Source organism: Agrilus planipennis, unplaced genomic scaffold (assembly GCF_000699045.2).
Source record: "Agrilus planipennis isolate EAB-ADULT unplaced genomic scaffold, Apla_2.0 scaffold172, whole genome shotgun sequence".
Taxonomy (NCBI): domain Eukaryota; kingdom Metazoa; phylum Arthropoda; class Insecta; order Coleoptera; family Buprestidae; genus Agrilus; species Agrilus planipennis.
This window is the reverse complement of record NW_020438999.1, coordinates 301,046-324,797: the sequence shown is the minus strand read 5'-3', so window position 1 is coordinate 324,797 and position 23,752 is coordinate 301,046. Positions and strand designations below refer to the sequence as shown.

Genomic DNA, 23,752 nt, shown 5'->3' with positions numbered 1-23,752 from the left:
TAATGGACATGCCTTAGCGGTCAGAATTGTGGTACAACAAAAGAAAGAGATGGAACAAAGTTTCGGACAATATCCATCTCTCTCACGATAGTGCATAAGCGTGTCATGAAAGAGATAGCACTAGTCCGAAACTATACGCCATCTCCCTCACTTTTCGAGCCAAGAAATTATTACAATGACATACGGCTAAGGCACGTCCATTAATATATGTCTATGGTTAGGATATTGTACCTATTTATTGTATTTTTGAAGTAAAACTTCTATATATATAGACGGGGGTATTACGATTTTTCTGTCATGAAAAAGCGTTACGGCCGCGTTGAGGGGATAGACGATATATCTCATGTTGAGTGGCGGCAGCGGCGGAGGGAGAGAAGGGCTGGCGGAGGCGAAGAGAGGGCAACGACTGTATTAGAAAGATATAATGCGCAGCCGTGCGGAGAGCGGGATGTCCGATAGAGTCCCGGCTGTGTGTGCTGTGCTCAGCTGTTGTTTTCTTACCTCTGCTCTCCACGTGGCTGGGCATCATTGCTTCTATTTGCGGTCTGAGTAAAAACCAGATCATAATTTTCAGTAAAGCTGTGAAAACGAAATGTATACTGGGACACATAGTAGAAGTGAAACTTCAACGGACAAGTGGAAAAACGAATCGTAACAAAATTTTTACTTCAAGCTTTACGGGTAGATTTTTAATGTACTTGTTTAATTTGAAAACCTGCCCGTAAAACTTTAAATAAAAATTTTGTTACGATTCGTTTTTCCACTTGTCCGTTGAAGTTTCACTTCTACTATGTGTCCCAGTATACATTTCGTTTTCACAGCTTTACTGAAAATTATGATCTGGTTTTTACTCAGACCGCAAATAGAAGCAATGATGCCCAGCCACGTGGAGAGCAGAGGTAAGAAAACAACAGCTGAGCACAGCACACACAGCCGGGACTCTATCGGACATCCCGCTCTCCGCACGGCTGCGCATTATATCTTTCTAATACAGTCGTTGCCCTCTCTTCGCCTCCGCCAGCCCTTCTCTCCCTCCGCCGCTGCCGCCACTCAACATGAGATATATCGTCTATCCCCTCAACGCGGCCGTAACGCTTTTTCATGACAGAAAAATCGTAATACCCCCGTCTATATATATAGAAGTTTTACTTCAAAAATACAATAAATAGGTACAATATCCTAACCATAGACATATATTAATGGACGTGCCTTAGCCGTATGTCATTGTAATAATTTCTTGGCTCGAAAAGTGAGGGAGATGGCGTATAGTTTCGGACTAGTGCTATCTCTTTCATGACACGCTTATGCACTATCGTGAGAGAGATGGATATTGTCCGAAAAGTCAATCCATCTCTTTCTTTTGTTGTACCACAATTCTGACCGCTAAGGCATGTCCATTGGTAAACGTCGATGATCCTAACCAATATGTATTATTTTGCAGTAGCCTATTTTATTATTATATTTAAATAAAACTGTCTGTAGTAAAAAGCTCCAACTACTATAGATGGAAGCGTTTAAAGAATTTTCGACCTATTAAAAGTAGAAAAGTTTTTTAGAAGAAGACAAGTCTAATAAAGCGAAATAAGCAATTTAATAGACCCTGCCACATTCATAAACATAATCACAGAACATGATATCACAGATCTTGTTTTAAGGAAAGGATAGTATGCTAGATTTTTGTTGGAATCACTTGCAAAAGACATAAGAAAAGAAAGCTTCACTATGCCCAAACTTAAAACCATGGGCTTAACTTTTGATTAAAGAAATAGTGAAAAACAATAAAAACATCCCATTGTTTTCTTCAAATTGCGGCATATTTCTCAGAAACTGTTGCTTTAAGAGAAAACTAATACATAAGAAAAATTTTCGTAATTAAATTTCCTCTAAGGTGTAATTGTTTTTTTCTATTGCAAAAATGTAAAAAAATACAAAAAAAAAATATATTAACTTGCGGTTTTTTTCATATACTATACATTACTCCTAAGATCTCCTAAAGAAAACTATTTATTATGATAAATTTCACCTAGATCAGCTTTATAATTTTTGCATTAGATCTGGCATTTTTTTTTTACTTAAAAATAAATGCAATAACTCCATTAATACTTGATCAATTTTAATTTTCGAAATACATTTTGAAAGTGCTCGGAAAGACGCCTTTTTCTGAAAATATTTATTGTGACACGCTAATTTGAACTTGCGCTGCAGTATAACAGTGAACTCAATTAAAATAAAAATATAAGAATATTAGGACTGTTTTTTGACCAAGGACTTAATTAGTCTTAACACTTACAATATAAGAATTTTCAATACCCGCGATGAAGGTATACCTCGTTAAATTGTTAAATAAACAGCGCGAAGTTGATTCGATATTGCATTTATTTATAAGTAAAAAAAAATTGCCAGAGCTCTAAACAATTTTCTAGGCTCTCCAAATCAACGGATTACAATTTGGCAAAATGGGTTCTAAAGTATAGACGCTCTTTTGCATGTCAAAAAATTTGCACGCCTTAAAATACATACGTTTGGCCTCAGCAAGAGTAAATTGCAAAATTATTATGCAAAAACTATAAAGCCGATCTAGGTGAAATTTAATGGATTATTTATCATAATAAAATGTTTTCTTTAGTCAAGTATGAAGGTCTCAGGACCAATGTAAAAAATGTGAAAAAAAAATCCGCAAGTTAATATATATTTTTACGTTCTTTTTTGTAATTTTTCACGTTTTTGCAATGGAAAACATGAATTTTGTGATTCGCAAACAATTTCACCTTATACGAAATTTAATTATGAAAATTTTTCTTCGTTACGACTTTTAAACAGTTTCTGAGATATATGCCACAATTCAATGAAAAAAACGGGAGTTTTTGATTTTTTTCACTATTTCTCTATAATAAAAAATTATGCCCGCGGTTGTACGTGTTCTCATAGTGAAACTATCTTTCCTTATGACTTTTGGAAGTGATTACAACAAATATCTAGCATACTATACTTTTGATCCTATTATAAATATTTGGAAAAAGATATTACACCGTTTACTTATTAAAGAAGAATTTCATTGGTTTTTGAAACGAGATTTTAATAAAATTACGTATAAAATTTAGCGTTGTATCAAACATTCTTAACAGTTGTCTACTTTATCAAACTTAAATAGATTTGCATCGGATTATATTCCTTAAAATGGATCTCATTAAAATAGATTCTTCTTTTTCTAGTAATAGTACTACGGATAAACAGTCTTACTTGGGACCCATATTTGGTAAAGTTTTGCAAGAAATAAAATGGTACTGCTTAAGAAAATATGTCAGGAACATCAAATTTTATCAAAAAAGATAGGTATTGATATAAAATGAAGAAGACACAAGTGGATTGTTTCGCCAATTTATTTTGTTAATAAGATCGAAACAACTGTCGGATTGACAAAATAAATTAATGAAACTGTATATCACTTGTAATTTCTTTATTTTATATTAATTCATCATATTACAAAAATGACAATTTAAATTTAAAAAAATATTGTTTACCTGGTCGATTATTTCCAAAACTTGATTAAAAAAATGAAAAACATCCGAAGTGAAACTTTCTGATCCTCGAATTTTCACTTCTATAAACTCTGAAGGAATTTGTGGTTTGTTTAATGTTATCATAGTTTCAAAATTATCTGTACTCAATTTTGATCCTCGGAACCACTGGTAAAGATCTGTTTCGTTGTCTATAGATTGATTGTTCAATGTTGCTTTACGCAATTCTACCTAGATAAAATAAAGAAAGAAGACGTAGAGAAATTGTCTGTTCATGGAGTAAATGAATAACCACAAACCTGTATATGGGAAAACACTGAAAATAACAGATGTAAAGTATTCGGAGGAGTATGCAATTGTATACCTCCATAGATGGTCTCATCAGACTTATACCTCGGATCGTGGGCATCCCAAAGTCCTGGAAGCGTTTCCGTTTGATTATAAATTGGGAATTCATATTCTACATCATCATCTACGAGACACTAAAATGCGTTTTTAAACTTCAATAATTTATAATGTGTTGTTTGTTAGTTATAAAATTACTAAGGGGAAATCAATAAACATAATCGAACAACCAATTAGATTTAAACAGTTACTCGGTACTCAATCTCTGCTCAACTCCTTACCCCTAGTTCAGTAACTGATTGATTCATACACCGTATGTCTCGTAATCGTAAATACTGAATATATCGAGCGACATGCCTAGAGATTTAGACCATTACTTTTTTAGCATTCGGGAAATCACCGGCTTGATTCTACTTCCGCCTGTCAAGGCCAAGCGTTCCTGCGGCTTTCTTTAATCACTTAAGCAAATGCTGGTATAGAATCTCGCAAGGATTGCACGCCCACCTGCATTAATAGTATGTGAGATTCTCACCGTCATCTCCATACTAATATTCAGGTCTGTTCTTTGGCGTCACATTGTTCACATTCAAATTAATATCGGTTACACATCAAAGAAAATATTGTTTTGATTGATTTAGCATCATTTGAAGTGATGAGAAATCAATGAATAATTTGTTTTTGAAACCACTCATTTATTCTATCTATCACTTCCTTTAGAAACTTTTACGAGTTTCGAATAGATAAGTTAAATTTTTGAAAAATTAACGTCTTTAGTGAATATAATGGATGAGTCAACGATGCGCTGTAATACATACTTTAGAATTTATGAGTAGCTACAGTGTTCATGTGTTCAAAAAAGTAATATGGAAGCCTCGATTATCAAATATTGTAATATTGAAAGATGGCAGCAGCTCTTTCAGTACTCAGGGTGTCAGAGATCGTGAGGATCGCTATGGCACTCTGATGCATAATATTGCGATGTAGAAGGCAACGGGAAACCACCATTTTATGAAATCCAAAAAAAGAAAAACAAAATGATGGCGTCCTCTGGGGTAAAGCATTCCGGACGTAAACTAGTCCCCCATTCGGATCCGGGCGGGAACTACCTCGGGGAATACCATCAATAAGTACAATTTGGTATGCAAGGGAAGTAAAAGTAAGAAAAGACCGAATATAAACATAGGAGACGAAAAATTACAAGAAGTGGCTGAGTTTAGGTATGTAGGAAGTCAGATAAATCAGGGCAAGAGGAGTAGTAGGGATAGCGCAGGGTCGAGTCGCCTTCAATCAAAAGAAGTCACTTCTATGCCCGCGAAAGGCTAATTTATAAATTCGAAAAAGATTGTTAAAGGTGTATGTTTGAAGCGCGGCGCTGTAGGGGTGCGAAACATGGACGGTGGTCGTGGCGAAAAAGAAAAGGTTAGAAGCGTTCGAAATGTGGTGTTACAGGTGAATAATGAGGATACCGTGGATAAATAAGAGTAGAAATGAAGAGGTATTAGACAGAATAAGAGAACAGAGGACTCTATGGAAGTCAATAAGAAATAGGCGAAAAAGGTTGGTAGGACACCTTCTCAGGCATGAAGGTCTAGTCAGAGGCATATTAGAGACAGAAACAGGAGTTAAGAGGAGTAGAGGTAGACCTAAATTAGATAACTGTTCGCAAATAGTTAAGGATGTGGGCTGTTCCAGTTTTAGGGAAATGCGAAAATTAGTTCAGGATAGGAAAGAATACAGGTGCATGTTTAACCAGTCTTAGGACTGACGTCCTTGTGATGATGAATCTAATTTAGGTCTACCTCTACCCCTCCTAACTCCGATTTCTGTCTCTAATATGTCTCTGACTAGACCTTCACGCCTGAGAAGGTGACCTATTTCACCTATTTCTTATTGACTTCCATAGAGTCCTCTGTATGCTCAATACAACATAATGTAATATGTTCAGTTATCACATAAACTGCTTCGTTGTAGGCGGACTCCATGTTCCTGGCACTTCGCATTTCCCTAAAACTATTAGAATAATCCCCATCACCCAAATTACGTTAAATTCCAAGACGAACGCAATTCAGTAAAATAATTTAAGTATTAAAAAGGCTATTAATTACTATACTATACCAATTGAAAATACATATATATTAAGCAAGTAATTTGACCACCCAAGTCTCCCTACCCTTTTTACACTTCAAAGTCTACAACCAACAAAATGAAATGGGCAAACCATAAAATTTAGAAATAAAAAAAACCCAGTAACCGTGAATTCTAAAGAACACATTGTTATAGCAAAACTACTTAAAATTACTGAGTACCTACGTCAAACATTAAAAAATGTCTTCATTTGTGATCATGGCGTCAAGAGATAGGGCAGGTGAACAGTCAACAAAAGGTGCAAATTTTCAAAAACCTAAAAAGATTCAAATAACTCTAAAACCGTGGGACTTTTTGCTCACATAAAATTCAATGTTTTGAATGTTCTTGAGTTCCGTATACGCAGTTGAAAACAGTAATTATTTCCAAAACGCATACTTATACATTCGAATCTCCCCTAGTAATTGACTGTAAATACATACAGAATGCATACACTTATTCAAAAATTATTTATACTAATTATATATGAACATAAATTACCTGTACACATAAATGAAGCGATTCCATGAGTTGTATGGTACCGAGAGCGTCGCATTCAGTAAAGCAAGCTTGAAAATCATCTGCAGTGTAAACTCCAGTAGTTCTTGCGTTGGAAATAAACTCGTTTGATAATAGTTCACCAATTAAATTTTTGCCTAACCACGTTAAACAAACTACCACTAAATCGCCTGTGTAAAATACCTACAAAAATATGAATAAGAGATAAAAAACGCCAAAGGTGAGAAAAATCGACCTCTCCCATTTTATGAAGCTGCAACAGGGCGTCTTCAATATGATCGTCAGACGCTAAAGGATTAACATCGTTTCTTATTATCTCATAAATATCATCTTTAAATAAAACAGGAAATTGTTCAAAGCCTTTCCTTAAATTCCCTAATAATGTCACTATGGATTCCATTAAACCTGTCCAATTCCCTACACTTAACTGTAAATATAATAAATCAAATTTAATTGATGTGAGTGACTATTTTACTTTTATTACCGTGCTAGATGCATGTTTAAGAGAAGCTAGAAGAGCTTTGAATTGTTTGAAGCCGTGGCATGCAGGCGCAGTGCAATCGACGATTAAAACGTTAGGATCTAAGTTGTATACATGAGGTATGAGCTTTTTTACAGCTTCAAGGGTTTTTTGTGCATCTGTTGAAATCCATTCACCATTCTGATTTTTTGGAGTACGAGTTAAATCGACATGAGTGGCTACCAAGTGAACTTTTCCATATGAAGCTAAAATAGAGTAGGTATAGACACAATGAAATGTAATAATGATGTACTTCAGTTTAATGACAATTTTTAAAGCCTATTTACACAAAGATAAGATCCAACATGAGAGTATGTTTTATCCACAGCGGTTAATTTGACTTTTTTCTAAATATACCTAATCATATGAACGATCATTCTATGTTAAATTCTCCATCTTTTTGACAGGCAACTGGGAGGGAGCAGGATGGATGAGCGAAATTACAAATAATAGACGAAAACTATAAATATAAAAACAAAAAGAGATGAAACGTATCGAAAAGCAAATGTAATAAACGAAGTATTGTTAAATAGCTTGATGCTCAGTACCAACCATAGCTATTGGCGAAACATTGAATAAACGACTCCATCGGTGTTCTCACTTAGTCGCATTGCAATTATAATTACAGTTTATATTCTGACAACAAAAGTACAACATTTTATTAGGCAACCAAATAAGTTCGTGCGGTTTTTGATAGTAAAATATAAATATTTATCAAAGAACAATTACATATTATTATTCATTGAAGTGATAACTGTTCACACTGAACAACCTTTTGCCATTTTTTTGTATGCCGATATTATAGAACTTCATGGATTTTGAATAAAAAAAAAAATGGCATACAGCATTAATTACATCATTTCGAGTTTTGAATTGCCTTTGCCTCGTATGGTTGTCAATTGACAAACAAAGGTGGTAATCACTTGGTAAAATGTCAAAAGAATATGGAGAGTCTGATAACAGTTCTCAACCAAAGCTACAGTTATAGACCACTTCGAATTATTTTATTCGATTAAGCTAACGTGCCTATCACGTTGAGGTTGGCTACGCCGGGATTCGTTTTCAGCAAGTAGATATCCACACAAGTGGACCTTGTTGGCGCATACGTAATCCTAAAATGTAGCATCGTGCTACAGATGGCGTTTACTGGGCCATTTGTAGTATTTTCTAAAACGCACTGTTAAGACAGCAGGTAAAAGTTGGTCTGTGTTCTGTCGGAGCTGCCTGCGACGCGCTGATGAGATCCAAAAAGATCGAAATCGCGATCCGCGTCTGGCAGTTTCGACAGAATACAGACCACTTCGAATTATTTTATTCGATTAAGCTAACGTGCCTATCACGTTGAGGTTGGCTACGCCGGGATTCGTTTTCAGCAAGTAGATATCCACACAAGTGGACCTTGTTGGAGCATACGTAATCCTAAAATGTAGCATCGTGCTACAGATGGCGTTTACTGGGCCATTTGTAGTATTTTCTAAAACGCACTGTTAAGACAGCAGGTAAAAGGTGGTCTATGTTTTGTTGGAGCTGCCTGCAACGCGCTGATGAAATCCAAAAAGATCGAAATCACGAACCGCGTCTGGCAGTTTCGACAGAATACAGACCACTTCGAATTATTTTAGTTCTCAACCAAGTTCAGAAAATTTTTCCCAAGTCATTATCCCGTAGGAATGTCATTTTCATTCGATTGATGAAAGAAGATTGTTTTTCGATGAGCGCTGCTTATACTTTTTGAAATTGGTCACAATACAGATTAGCAGTGATGGTTTGACTCGTTTGCAAAAGTTTATACTAGACAATTCCGGTTACTCCACCAAACACCCTAAACAAAATCTTGTCTGGATACAAGGAATCTTTGGGAGTGTGTGGAACCGAATCACTGGGCGACAATCAATAATGCGCACCCTTGGAAGTTGAATATAACGCTTACTTTTCGTCGCAGGTTAACAACCAATCAAGAAACGGTTCATTATCGTTGCGCGAAATTTTTGCCGAACAAACGGTAAGACAACTTAGTTTGTTGTTATTTGACAATTCTTGTAGGACCCACTTTTTTAACTTTCACGACTTTCCTGACTGCTGAAAGTGCAAATGAATGGCTTCATCACTCAGATTGAGCCTTTCTGCAAGCTCTAGATATGTTGCCCAAGAATTTTCCTCCACAATTTGTTAAATACAGTGTAGCGTCGATTATTCGAACGTCGATCAACCGAACGATCGCTTATCCAAACTACCACGCCCGCCCAGGGAGAACCTATTTCTGGCCCAATTCTGTGTGGAAAAGTAGTTCAATGTAACGAAAAACTTGGAGGGTCATCATAGTTTTCATTTACTTGTACGTAAATTTATATGGTTGAATCGGTTCAATTATCCGAAAATACCAGTTTTCCGAACACCCAAGTCTCCCAATTAGTTCGGATAATCGATGCTCTACTGTATCTTTATTGTTTAAGATCTTCGATCTCCCAGAGCGTGCTTCATTGGTCAACCTGAGATCTGCCGAAGAAAATTTCTTGGAATATTTCTGTGTTGTTCGATTACTTACGGCATCATCTCGGAATGCGGTATATACTGCACTGCCACTTTGGTACTTTTCTACTAATACAGTAAACAACCTCGAATTAAAGTTTTATTCGTTGCGAATTTTCAATTATTTTGTTATTTATTTTATTTTAATTAGAAATTTAACAATTGTCATCAAATGTGACTGAATCCGACGAAAGAAGGGTTTATACTAAACTAGATGACAGACAACAAACAAATGCTATCGATCAAAAGCTTAAATGACACTATTGTACACAAAAACCACACGAATTTATTTAGTTACCTGATAAAAGTAATAAAAAAATGCCGCTTGGTGACGAATCTCACTAGATCATCAAATGTTTCCTGATTCATCTTTCATCCTGTTTGGAAATTGAAAGTATCTTCCAAAGCCTTTGCTTTTACAGAAAACCTCTTTTTGTGATTTTTCATAAAATCAGGATGAATCCAAAAATGGTTTTGTGTTTTCTTCTGCGTCCAATACAGAGCACCTACCACTAAATCTTCATCGGACGACGATATCGCTGAAAGCATTTTTCCATAAATGGACGCACAAATACGCCACCAGTTTCTTGGTTTCAGTTGCTCAAATGGATTAACCACTTTTAATGAAGTAAACGAAAGTTTTCACTTCAAAAAAATTTGTAACAAGCTAGACTTTGGTGAACAACATTCTTCAAGTATGCTAGAATAACGTAGTGAAAGGTCTACCGAAAAAAAAAATTATTTCTACGCTAGTGTCATTCGAAAGAAATTTTACGTAAGAAACATAATTGATATGTATTTTCGGTAGTAAATTGGAAATGGTTATAACTTTTAATTGAAAAAGAAAATGATATGAAACTAATTAGAGATGAAAGAGTATCATTTCCTCGAAGTATTATGTTTTTAAATATTTTTACTTTAATTATTACATATGTAGCTTGAAAAGGAATATTACACAAGTAGAGATTTTTTAGAAGAACAGAGATGTTAAAAAGTATGAAAAAATAATATTTCGATATTTGGCAACCGATTTTCAATTTCGGCAATTTTAGGTAAGTTTCATTTCTAGTTTCGTCTAGCTATAAGTTGCATGTGCTGCAAGCTGCTACCCGAAAGATTCTCCTTTATGTGGAATTTTGGGGTTTTTAATTAACTACATTGTTTAATATTTTTTGAGTTGAAAATTAAAAATCAAACAGAACTTGTATTCGAAAATATATCCATGTCCATTTTCAAGTAAATTTAGTCTAGAGTACTTATTCAAGCCGAAATGCGTAGGTCCAACAAAGCTCTTTTATTTACCAACATTTTCAGATAAGAAAGCACTTCAGTTGGTTAAACATTTTATTTTTTAATCAGTAACTAACTACCTGAAATATACGCATATCAAAAACCTAACTGGGTTGGCTTTAGTAAGCTGCATTTATGGGAATGGTAGCGAGAGGAAGGGGTTACAAAATGTTTTCTCCAAGAGATGGAAGTGCGAGTAAAACACAAAACAAAATCTACTTTTGAGGTTATGTTAGGTCATGGAAGGGAAAGGTTTCAGTGATTCCCCAATTTATACAATAAGCTCAGAAATTTGATTTTTTTCATTCCTCAAAGAAGACTCAGCAACTTCTCATACCCCAGTCCTATCCCAGAATGCTTATCATGTCTGTCTTAAAAATAGCAAAATTTTATGGTATAACCTAAAAATTGTTTTTTTATTTTAACCAATTTACGCATGTTCCTCCCACGGGGAAAGTTTTTCCTATCACCTTTCCCTTCCCCCTCCCATATCCCCTGTCATGTCATAGGCTATTGAAGCAAAACAATCTTTTAACAAAAATTAAAGATTAGGTTCCTAAAGGTAGAATGATTATGCAATTAGTTCCTTACAAGGCAACAAGTCAGCAGGTTGTCGAGCTAGGATGAAGTTAATCCAGAAGCACACCTGTTGGATCTGTACTAATGGACTGTCTTCTAAATTAAATAGGATTACAGTCAACACGTTGGGTGACGGACTCAGGAAATTATGATAGACAGGAAAATAGTTTTCCTGGCCGGAAAATTCTAGAACGGTAACGTCACCGACACCAGAAATGTCAATCTGCAAGTGTATGGAATAATTAAACGTCAGCCTTTTATTATCTCACAATTAAAATGTGTTTACGTTTTGAATGTGAATTCCTTTTGTTGAGTGATAGTGAATTGGAGGTTCGAATGTTAACGAGTTGTGTCTTGAGGTAACGTCCATTTCGATTTGTGTTGTTATTGGAGATGATGGACGGGCTAAAAAAGGCATTTTTCACTAATTTAGAACAAATACATAGTTTATACGGTCTTATTGAAATTTGCAGTTTGGTGCTTATTCAACGTTTTGGAAGAATAACTTTTTATTGTAACCTAATCGAGCTACTTCATTTTTACTGTTAATAGATATCAATTCTTTGCAGTTGTATACGACACATATTGAAAAATGTAAATTTTGCTCAAGAGTCAATTGTTATTAAGAAAAGTTGATGTTGGAAATCGCGTTTTATAATTTCCCGCCTATTTGTGAGCGCTCTGCGCGTCCAATGTTCTTTCTAATTTTGTTACCCGCGATCAACACGCCCTCTCACTTGTTCACTTTGCTCGGTCTGAGTTCAACTTCATACGTTCATGTACAACTTTTGTTCTCTTAATTTTCAAGTCTTTGTTTAATATAAAATAAACGTTTTGAGTTCCAATTAGGTAGTCACGGTTTTTATTGTGTTTCGATCCCGAACCTTAACATGTTATGGGCCCAGGCTGTAAAAACACAAAACTGTGACTTCGCGAGTGTTTTTCGTCAAGAAAATCAAGCTAAGAAAAGGCACGCGTCGGCCATTAGACGCGACGCGAACTTTCTGGAACGTGCACGAACGCGCCGGAACCAACGCCGACTTGCAGTTCGTCTCGTAATCGTAAACAGCAACGCAGTGTCTCGCGCAATTTACGAAAATGGCAGAACAAAACGTAGTGGGTTCAGTGAGGATAACCATGCTGACAAGCGACAACATCGACACATGGAAAATCCACGCCGAAGCCATGCTGATCCGAAACAAGATGTGGGGTTATGTTTCCGGGAAGATAAAGGCGCCGACTCTCTCGGCAAAACCAACCGCTCGGGAAATCGCCGCCTACGAAAAATGGGTCGACGAGGACCTCAGCGCCAAATCCGACTTGCTCCTGGCGATTAGCCCGTCCCAACTTAAACACGTGCGCGGGTGCAAAACGTCCAAGGAGGTATGGGACAAAGTCGAAGTCACGTATGCACCTAAAGGTCCGGCCCAAATGGCCACCTTGCTACGGACACTCCTCCAGAAGAAGATGGCAGAAGGTGATGATGTTCGTGTTCACATGGCGCAGTTTTTCGAAACCGTCGATAAACTTGCGGCCATGGAGGTGGAGATCGACCCAAAGCTGACCTCGCTGATGCTCATGCAGAGCCTCCCGAGCAGCTACGACCTCTTCAGACGAGCCATCGAATCTCGAGACACGCTCCCATCTCTCGACGTGCTGAAAAACAAAATCCTCGAAACCAGCGAAGCCGCCAAGGAACTCGAAGAACACGGAGCCATGTACGTGAACCAAAAACAGAAACCTAGGTTCAACAAACCGAAAGGCCGAGTCGGCAACAAGGACAAAAACCAAGGTGGGGACAAGCCGCGCCCCAAGTTCAATTGCGGCTACTGCAAGAAGCCCGGTCACAAGGAAGCAGACTGCTGGAAGAAAGCGAAGGAGAAAAACAAAGACAAGGCCAACAACGTGGAGGAAGAAGCCTGGCTCGACAACGAGAAAACCGATCGTGCGAACATGGTGCACGCCTCCCCGGGATGGTGTCACAACTCTGGTTGCACATCACACATGTGCAATGACAAAAACGCTTTCGTCAACCTGGTCGAAGCTGCAGGTGGATTGAACCTCGCCGATAGAAGTCTCACTCAGGTTGCAGCGAGGGGCGATGTCAAGGTTGCCGTCCAGGTCGGCAACATGAGCAAGGTCATCAAGTTGGAGAACACCTTGTTCGTGCCCCGGCTGAAAACCAACCTCCTGTCAATATCCAAGCTCATCAACAACGGACACGAAGTCGTGTTCAGCAAGGACCAAGCCGTGGTGAAGGACAAAAATGAAGACGCCAAGCTGACGCGACGGCGACTTGTTTTATCTGAGCTCGCCCCACCTCAACGAACGAGACCTCGTTGCCATGAGCAAACATGAGTTGGCCGCTGGTCTACAATTTGAAACAACAAAACTTTCCCCTTGCAATGTTTGTACTGTTGCTAAATTGTCGTCTTCTCGTTTTCAGACTCGCCAAGAGAGATCCGGTGGAATCCTGGACCTGGTGCATTCCGACGTCTGCGGTCCCATGCGCACCCAGTCCTTAAACGGTGCACGCTACTTCGTCACGTTTATCGACGACCACAGCGGCTGGGGCGAAGTATACTTCATGCGACAGAAAGAAGAGGTCCTGGAGAAGTTCAAGATCTTCAAGGCGATGGCGGAAAATCAAAAGAATCGCCGAGAGTTCTGCAACAAGGCGTTCGACAAGTACCTCGCCGATGCCGGGATCCAGCGACGCCTGAGAGTGCCACACACGCCTCAACAAAATGGAGTCACCGAACGCCGCAATCGAACACTAGTCGAGGGTGCCAGATCCATGCTTGGTTGACTCAAGGCTTCTGGGCAGAAGCTGTGAGCACCGCAAACTACACCAGGAACTGGTGCGTTTCAAGTCCCCTTGGCAACAAAACCCCTTTCGAGGTCTGGACCGGCAGCAAACCGGTCATCTCACACCTTCGGACCTTCGGCAGCAAGGCGTATTTCCTGGACAAAACACCAGGAAGAGGCAAACTGGACCCTAAGGCAAAACTCGGTGTGATGGTTGGATACTCCAGCGAGGCGAAGGCGTACCGGATTTGGGTGCCCGACGAGCGGAAAGTTTACGCCTCGAGGGACGTGAAATTCCACGATTCGATCGCGCACCTGTTTTCAACAACGACAACCAGCCGCAAGCACCTGCCGAGGACTATCAGTTCTACGATCTGGTCGTCAACAACGCGCCGCAGCCAGCACCGGAGGAACCACCTGCTCAGAACCAATCAACCCATCCTTGTGACATTCCTTTGCCCGTGTCCCACGATGAGGAGTTCCGCGGCTTCCCGCCAGTGACGCCTCCAAGCCAAGGCATGCACAAGAGCCCATTTTGAAAAACGGACCAAGACGTCCCCGGATCGTGAGAAGCGGGAACCGCGGACGACCAAGGAAGGAATATCATCCTCGATCCGCCAGCGCACCTCGCACTCATCCAGAAAATGTTGCACCTGCGGAGAATCACTCTGGGGATGAGAGCACGGACGAGGAGGCCATGGACGATATCCTGTTCGACGAAGCAGTGAGTGGCCCCGACGAAGAACAGTGGAAGCGAGCAATCTACTCGGAGATCAAAAATCTCGTCTCAAACGACACGTGGGAGCTGGTCCCACGACCCCAAGGCAAGGTAGTCAATTGCCGCAAATACAACGACAACTCGCACTGTGCGTCGAATCATCGATGAAGTTGGCTCAAGTAGACGTCACCACAGCATATCTCAACGGCAAGATGGACACCAAAGTCTGCATGGAGAAGCCCAAACTACTCGAGGAGATGCTGCAGAGGATCGTCGATCGGGAGGGAACCTCAGACGTTGTCCGCAAAGCAAGACACATGTCACAACTTCGCCAGGGTGACCACGTCTGCAAACTGAACAAGTCCATTTACGGGCTTAAACAATCGGGCAGATTGTTGCACATCAAACTGGACAGCACCCTTCGCAAGCATGGTTTCGTTCCTTCCAGTGCGGACCCGTGCGTGTACTTCAACAAGGCGAAGGATCTGTTCGTGCTGGTGTACGTGGACGACCTGCTGGTGGCGTACAGTTGTCCAAACAAGCTGCAGTCCTTCAAACAAAAGCTCCGTCGAGAATTTGCCATTCGCGACTTGGGCGACGCCAAATTCTGTCTTGGAATCGAGGCGAAACAGTCGGAGCGGAACGGAACTGTCATCAGCCTGTCCCAGGCCGGGTACGTCAAGGACATCCTGCAACGGTTCAACATGCAGGATTGTAAACCCGTTAGCACACCGCTGGCGATGGGAAAACAGACCAACGACCCAGACCAAGAAGTTGACGACGACGTCAGCTACCCCTATCACGACCTCGTGGGCGCCTTGATGTATTTGTCCGTCGGGACACGTCCGGACATCGCACATGCCATAAGTTACCTGAGCCAGTTTAACTCGAAATACACCAAGGCTCACTGGAGTTCGGCGAAAAGAGTTCTACGGTACCTGAAGGGCACACCCAACCTGGGACTCACCTTCCGGAAGACTGGTAGCGCACTCCAAGGTTTCGTCAACTCCGATTGGGGAGGGTGCCTGCTAGACCGCCGTTCGTACACCGGCTACGTGTTCACAGAGGACGGTGGCACTATCCTCCACCGAGACCGAATACATGGGACTCTCTGACGCCGTGAAAGAGTCCATCTATTTGATCAAGTTCCTGTCGGAGTTGGGCTTCGAGAACCTTGCCAAGGTCCATCTCTCAAACGACAACTAAGGAGCGGCCAGGTTGACCCAAAATCCCATCTTCCATAGTCGATCTAAACACATCCGCTATCATTTCATCCGCCAAACGTTGAAGGAAAAACCCATCGACCTACAATATCTCAGCAGTGACAAGATGCCAGCCGACGCCTTGACCAAAGCATTGCCTGGACCCAAGTTCCAGTTCTGTTCTGACGCCATGGGACTTCGCCTGGTTCAAGATGACAAATAGTCTCTCGATTAAGGGAGGGTGTAGGAAATCGCCTTTTATAATCTCCTGCCTATTTGTGAGCGCTCTGCGCGTCCCCTGTTCTTTTTAATTTATTATATTATATTAACTATCAATAAATATTTTGAAAGAGATTGTGGACATATTGAGGCCTAAGTGAATTGATATAAAATTGTTAATTTTTAGGTAAATTGTTACCTTCTGCTTAACATATCAATGGTAAGATAAATTATTATGACATGCATTAATTATTCAAATGCAATAGCAAATGATTACATAACCCAGCCATGAACCGAAAGGTAATTATTCTTTTCAATATAATAAATGCTTTATGATTTGCAAAGTTAAATTATAATTTATTATTACCCAAAACTTATTTAAAATCTTTTTTTCATGGTAAATGGATATTACTGGATATCTGACCGTAATTTTCTACAAGGATCAACTATTCTTAATAACAATATCTTATCAGTATCAATATCTTCCACAATTCTAGCTGTAAGAGGACGTAATTCGCAGAGGCGGATTAAATGTAAAGAGCACCCTAGGTTAGCATCTCAGGGACGCCCACCTGGCGGTCACATATTTTGCAAAATAATAAGGTCGGAAGCTTTAAAAGTGTGATTTTTTGAAGTGAAACTTCTTTAGGCTCGATGGGAGTAAAATCTCAAGACCATGAAACGACACGTTTTGCAACGTTTTGTCTCGCGACGCGATAGGCTATAACAATAGACAGGCGCGCATGCGCATATCGGTATTACAGTCAGCTGTTACAGACCGGCATCTCATATATTATAGTATACTGTATATTCACTATGCTATAGTGCTAAATTCATGTTTTGGTTATATCTATGCAGTTATAGTGTATTACACTAAATCTTTATTTAAAAACAATTAATATTTATTTAACCGTTTGGGGCGTCAAGAGTATTATTATATATTAATTCTAATTCGCTGTAGTTATTGATAGTTTACGGTTTCTTAAGCACTTGGAAAAGTAAACGGAAGCGAAAAAAATTTGACCATTTTTTTGTTATTGAATTACATAAAAACGTATTAAATTAATACTCCTTAGGTGGACTAAAGATAAAATATACTGAAAAACATAAATCCTGAAATTTCTCGTACCCTTTCTTTCACCAATCATTACTTATTCGTTATAAAGGTATAGAGATCGCCAAAGTAGTTTCAGTTCTTTCACGTGCACTGAGTTGCACCTGTTTTTTTGTAAGCAGGTTCTTCCTTAATTTTTTTTAGTTTAAAAACTTCCGCACGCGCCCCTTTCCAAGCTTGCGCCCCTAGGTATGTGCCTTGCGGATAATCTGAGACTGGTAGGTAATTGAGGTTCACAATTTAAAATGGAATCAGGTTATTGTTAACTTAAAACTACGTGAAAATACTGACGTATGTCTAATATTTGTAATTTAATTATGAATATTGTGTAAAAAATCGATTCCTCTTTTCATTTTCTGCGAAAACCTCTAATAAACAGTTTAAATCAATTAGCCTGTAACCTGTATATCACAAATGAACTACATACTAGTTGACTAAATAAGCAAATTAAAACGATTTACATTTGTTGCTTTGAAGAGAACTCGATCTCTTGAATAACGAGCTGAAAAGACCAGCATGTAGAGATTTTATAAAAGCTGTTTTGCCCACTGCGCAATGTCCAAGAACTCTAAGAATTAGCCTAAAGGCAGGCTTCGTAGTAGGAACCAGCTGTCTAACGTAATGATCCCTTTGGCCAGAATGGCGTAGCCTATCCAGCAAATCCGCTATATCCTGATGACCATACTTTAAAGCTGTTATATCAGCTCTAATATTGTCGGCATTTCTGGCATCAATATTACATCCAACTACACAGAGATATCTTAAAAAATGTTTAAAAAATTATGAAAATTGTTTAATGCGGCTTATTATCGTTTACCTGACAATATGGATATGGCCCTTCTTGGCAGCCAAATGTAACGGAAACAAACCCTTGGAATTGGGTTTTTCTAGATTGCATCCCAAGGAAGATAGTTTTTCAACTATGTTTAAAAGTCCTTTAGCACAGGCTATGTGAATGGGATAATCACCATACTGGAAACATGGGACAGTCATTTACTTAACAGTTTTAAGAAAATGGTACTAAATAAATCCTTGAAATTCTCACTGTTTCGTCATCCTATATACTAGGCATGGAAGTTTTTCTAGAAAACTAAAGAACTATAGTTCACGCGTAACATCATTGCCATTAAAAAAAGTATACTGTAATGTATACAATATATAGGGTTATTCACACTATACGACACGAAAAATTACGGCCATATTCTTAGATTTTTAAAATATTTTGTTGTGGGATGGATAAATAAAAAAACAGGTAAATACTGTTATGCAAGGGAAGAAAAAGTAGAAAAAGAGCGAATGTAAAGATAGGAGACTAAAGATTAAAAGAAGTGGCTGATTATAAGTATCTAGGATGTCAGATAAATCAGGACGGAAGGAGTAGTACAGATATAAAGCAGAGGATAGCGCAGGATCGAGTCGCCTTCAATGAAAAGAAGTCTTCTATGCTCGCGAACGTTTAATTTAGAAATTCGGGAAAGGTTGTTAAAGGTGGGTGTGGCGCGGCGCTGAACAGATGCAAAACATGGATAGTAGGCGCGGCGGATAAGAAAAGGGTAGAAGCGTTCGAAATGTGAGGTTACAGGCGAATGATGCGGATACCGTGGATGGAGAAAGTTAGAAATGAAGAGGTATTAGAAAGAATAGGAGAACAGAGGAGTCTATGGAAGTCAATAATAAATAGGTGAAATAGGTAAGTAGAACACCTTCTCAGGCATGAAGGTCTAGTCAGAGACATATTAGAGACAGAAATGGGAATTAGGAGGGGTAGAGGTAGACCTAAATTAGATTACTGTTCGCAAATAGCTAAGGATGTGGGTTGTTCTAGTTTTAAGGAAATGCGAAGATTAGCTCATGATAGGAAAAAGTGGAAGTGCTTATCCAACCAGTCTGACGACCTTGTGATGATGATGACAGGATGTTTAAAAAACACAAAACTTATCAAGGTTGTATTTTTTTAAACGGATTTTAAATTTTGTGAAAATGTAACAATTTTAAATTTCCAATTCTCAAGATGTATTACCACTTTTAAAACCATTGATTAAGTTTCATATCGCAATTATGAGAAATTGAGTAAGATATAGGTACCTACCGTACAATTACGATTAAATAAATACAAGTTTTAAACGATAATTACTTGTTTGGTTTAAATAGAACACTGTATTTTATGTCAACAGCAGTTGTAGAATTTAATCCTCTATCGAATACTACTATACTTTCCTATAGGTAACTGTTGACGTTTTCATTAAAATGTAAATTTTTAGAATGCAACGCGATTTTAACAAATTTATAATTTATCAAGTCAACTATAACATATTGATCGGCCAGAATTACATAAGAAACAACTGGTATAAACCAAAAACATTTCATTAACAAAACTTAAGATTTATGGGGTAGTTCAAAAGAGGAAATAAAGGAGTGATGGAAGTACAATAAATAATACTGCCTTACAGCAAGTGTTTAAAATGACGACCCCCTGATTCTATACGTAAACGTATTCTCTTCTAAGTCTTCATCAGCAATATTTGTGGATTTTGCATTTATGATTCTTGAAGCTTCTAGAATGCGTTGCTTCATAATAACTGGAAGATGACCTTTTTTGAGGATGACACATCCTCAAGATCCACAAATGAAAATGTTGGTCAATGTTGTCGAAGATTTAGAAAAGAGAATATGTTTACGTTTAGAATCAGACGGTAGTCATTTTAAACACTTTCTATAAGGAAGTATTATTTGCTGTATTTCCACCACTTTATCCTGTTTTAGACTATCCCATAAATGTTATGTGCTGTTAATTAAATGTTTTTGGTTTATAAAAAACGCTGTTCTCTCATGCTAGTATCGCGGCCAGGTTGCATGCTGCCGGGATGTAGTTGTGTATCGTATACATTAAAGAAGCAACGAGAAAAAGTTCTCCGATATAAACTAGTTCTTCCACACCTTTTATATTTTTTCATAGAAAAGCAGTAATAGACAACAGATTCAGTTCACCAATCCAATGTAAACTTGTCGTTTCCTACATTCAAAGTTCAGTAAACAGTATAGAAACACAATTATGGACGGAGTACGAACTAATTCGATTGGTTATTTTGATTGTGATTTTATTCATTAACGAGTTACAGACTACAAATAATAAGTTAAACTTAAAACGTGCAGTAGTTCACCTAGAACTCGCTTTTCTTTTATTGTACGAATTTGTTCGTGTAGTTCGCCGAAAAGAATCGATTTTTTTAATGGTTCGTTCGCAAACGATCTCTCCATGTCGGAAATACCGGAGTTGACGATAGGCCCAAACCTAGACCAGTAGTGGAAAACCAAAAATTGGTTTGTCGATTCCGGACCAATCTTCTACTGCTAAGGTTCGGTACACTAATGTTTCGTCAGGTTTAATGCAGTAGTGGGCAGTCAAGTATAGGTTTGTCAAAACTGAACTAATGTTCGGTCAATCTTAAAATGCCAAAATTCTATAGGTGCATTGACGTTTCCTCAAGCCATATCCAATACTGGACAATACACTTTTGGCCAATCAATACTGTGTCGAACTTGAACCAAACTTCGCCGAGGTTATATGCAAGGTGTTCCACCTAAAGCGGTTTCGTCCATAGCTTTGTTAAGTGTTATATTTTTAATAAAAAAAATATTTATATAAGTGGTTTGAAATCATATGGTGCATATATAGAAAATATTTTTAGTCATACAGGGTTCTCCTTTTCTTCTAGACGCTACCTAACTTCGATATTTAAATGTAACACCCTGTATATTCTTACATTTTTGTTTTGTTTTTGTTTAATTTTAGGCCAACTTTGTTAACAATTTCATACACTTATCTTTAGTAGTTATTGAGATATTCAATCTGCGGGTTGGAGAATTCGTTTTAGCACGAATTAACATATCTTTTTTGCTATGGGCAAAATGTGTACGTTCTTCAGAATCGGAAACCTTGAAATCTACTTTTGACAATCATACAAGACGAATAACTTTTTTGAATTGAAACTTCTATATAGACGGGGTATTACGATTTTTTCTGTCACGAAAAAGCCGTGTAAAGGTGATAGACGGTATATCGCGTGGAGAGAGGCGGCAGCGGTGGAGAGAGAGAAAGGCTGGCGGCGGCGGACAGAAGGCAACGGCTGTATTAGATGAATATAATGCGCCGCCGCGCGGAAAGTGGGGAGTCCGCTAGAGTCCCGGCAGCGTGTGCTGTGCTCAGCTGTTGTTTTCTTACCTCTACTCTCCACGTGGCTGGGCAGCATTGCCTCTATTTGCGGTCTGTGTAAAAACCAAATCATAATTTGCAGTAAACCTGTGAAAAGAAAATGTGTGCTGGAACACATAGTAGAAGTAAAACTTCAACGGACAAGTGGAAAAATGAATCGTAACAAAATGAAATGAAAACCAGACAAAATTTTTACGAGCAGGTTTTCAAATTGGACAAGTACATTAGCAATCTGCCCGTAAAACTTGAAGTAGAAATTTTGTTACGATTCGTTTTTCCACTTGTCCGTAGCCATCCGTTTTCCCACTTGTCCGTTGAAGTTTCATTTCTACTATTTCACACATTTCGTTTTTATTGATATTAAATGATACCGTTCGATGCGAAATTAAAAGCCCTTTCTACAAATAAAAGTTTTAATATGAAATAATCGATCTTTTCTGGAAAACTCTTAGAGATAAGAGAGAGGTTTTTAGTTTTTATGTTTTAGATTCCATTTGATCTCAGATAAGTATAGGGACCTGTTAACAAAGTCGATCTAAAATTAAACAAAGAACCCAAAAATGTAAATATATATTGAGTATTTAATTTAAAATAACGAGTAGCGTCCCGAAAAAATGAAGCAACCTGTATGACTGACAATATTTTTTAGGTATATACACCACATATACATTTATAAAAACATTTTTTTATTAACAAAGTTATGGTCGACACCGCGTTAAGTAGACCACCCTGTTTATACATAAGTAAGTATAAGTTGTGATTTCCTACATGGGCCATAATTATATGTTAATTAATTTATTTTAAGTAGTTCGTATGTCAACATAGCGGAAATAGTTTTTAATAATTCATGCAATATTGTAAAATAACGAATCAAATGCTTTTTATTTATGTGAGTAGTCTATAACACATCAGCCAGTAACTGCCGAAAACTGGTTAATAAAAGTAAAATAAAAATAAAAAATTGGGCATTGGAGAGCTAAAATTAGAACAGTGGCTACTACTGTTCGTGTCCCTCACGATAGACTAAATTTTTATATTTTTTAATAATGGGTTAATTTTAAAAAATTAACGATAAAATCTTCTTTTATTATTATATTTACTATGAGCTTGTATTTAAATTGGTTTTTAATTTTTACTTCATACGTTTCACCTATTCGAACTAAAAATCAGTTGAATTGATTTTAACTTTCATCGTGAAACATCCTAAATTTATCTAATAAAATAAACACTTTTGGAGCGTTTTATATTTGTTTTTATTTCACTTTATTACGTATTTTAAATTGTAAATTGTGAAATGTAACGTTTATTTTATAAACCAAAATAAAAATCTAAAAAGAAATCTCTGTAATATATTTAGTTAGGTAATGTTAAAAAATACTTTAAACAAACATTTATTTATTTATAAATTCGGCTTCGAAATAAAAAATTAAATCGTCCCGCTTCTTTATTCTCAATGTTACCTATTTTGCTACTGATTAAGACAACTGCGTTTTATAGTGCAAGTAAATGTAAATTTTGCCACAGTTACCTTATTTAATCACTAGAATGCACGCCTGTTTTATTGTAAAACTAAAAGAAATTTACTTACCGAATCTCTTATTTCAAAATTGGCACCCTTTTCTAATAAACGAAATGCAATTTCAACATGTCCTTTCCGCAGAGCTAGATGTAACGCAGGATCTGGTCCTGTATCCAACGGATTTTCTTCGGATTCTAACAAAAATCTAAAAGAAACGTTCAATTATCTATTAATTTAAAATAGGCCTACAATTATTATTCTAAAAAACAATAAACTACATACTCTACTTCCTCGTAGTTTCCTTCTTTGGCTGCAAGTTGTAAAGGCGTATATTCAATTGAACCGGACGGGCTATAAGACGATCCTCTACTTATACACGTGTGCATTTTGAAGATTTTAAAACTACAGTGGATCTACAAAATCTACTGCTACAAAATATTTAATAACCTTTTTGATTGGTAGGTTAGGAATGCCTGAAGTCCCAGGTAAGGACTAATTTCACTTTCTACAACAAATCAATAATCTAGAACATGAT

At 37.7% G+C, this 23,752-nt stretch overlaps 1 protein-coding gene across 1 annotated transcript in view; it reads right to left on the bottom strand.

The window, feature by feature from the left end:
* The window catches only part of LOC108737873 (death-associated protein kinase 1), a 27,302-nt gene extending 3,606 nt beyond the window's left edge, over positions 1-23,696 (bottom strand). The window contains exons 1-11 of the mRNA XM_018471005.2: positions 23,500-23,696; positions 23,287-23,422; positions 18,303-18,457; positions 17,947-18,245; positions 11,711-11,829; positions 11,437-11,647; positions 6,991-7,232; positions 6,742-6,933; positions 6,489-6,689; positions 3,818-4,000; positions 3,522-3,749 (exon numbers count right to left, since the gene is read on the bottom strand). Of these exons, the coding sequence (XP_018326507.1) occupies positions 3,522-3,749; positions 3,818-4,000; positions 6,489-6,689; positions 6,742-6,933; positions 6,991-7,232; positions 11,437-11,647; positions 11,711-11,829; positions 17,947-18,245; positions 18,303-18,457; positions 23,287-23,422; positions 23,500-23,603 (2,070 nt within the window). The 5' untranslated portion in view covers positions 23,604-23,696. The remainder of the gene's footprint in view (positions 1-3,521; positions 3,750-3,817; positions 4,001-6,488; positions 6,690-6,741; positions 6,934-6,990; positions 7,233-11,436; positions 11,648-11,710; positions 11,830-17,946; positions 18,246-18,302; positions 18,458-23,286; positions 23,423-23,499) is intronic.
* Between the last annotated feature and the right edge of the window lie 56 nt (positions 23,697-23,752).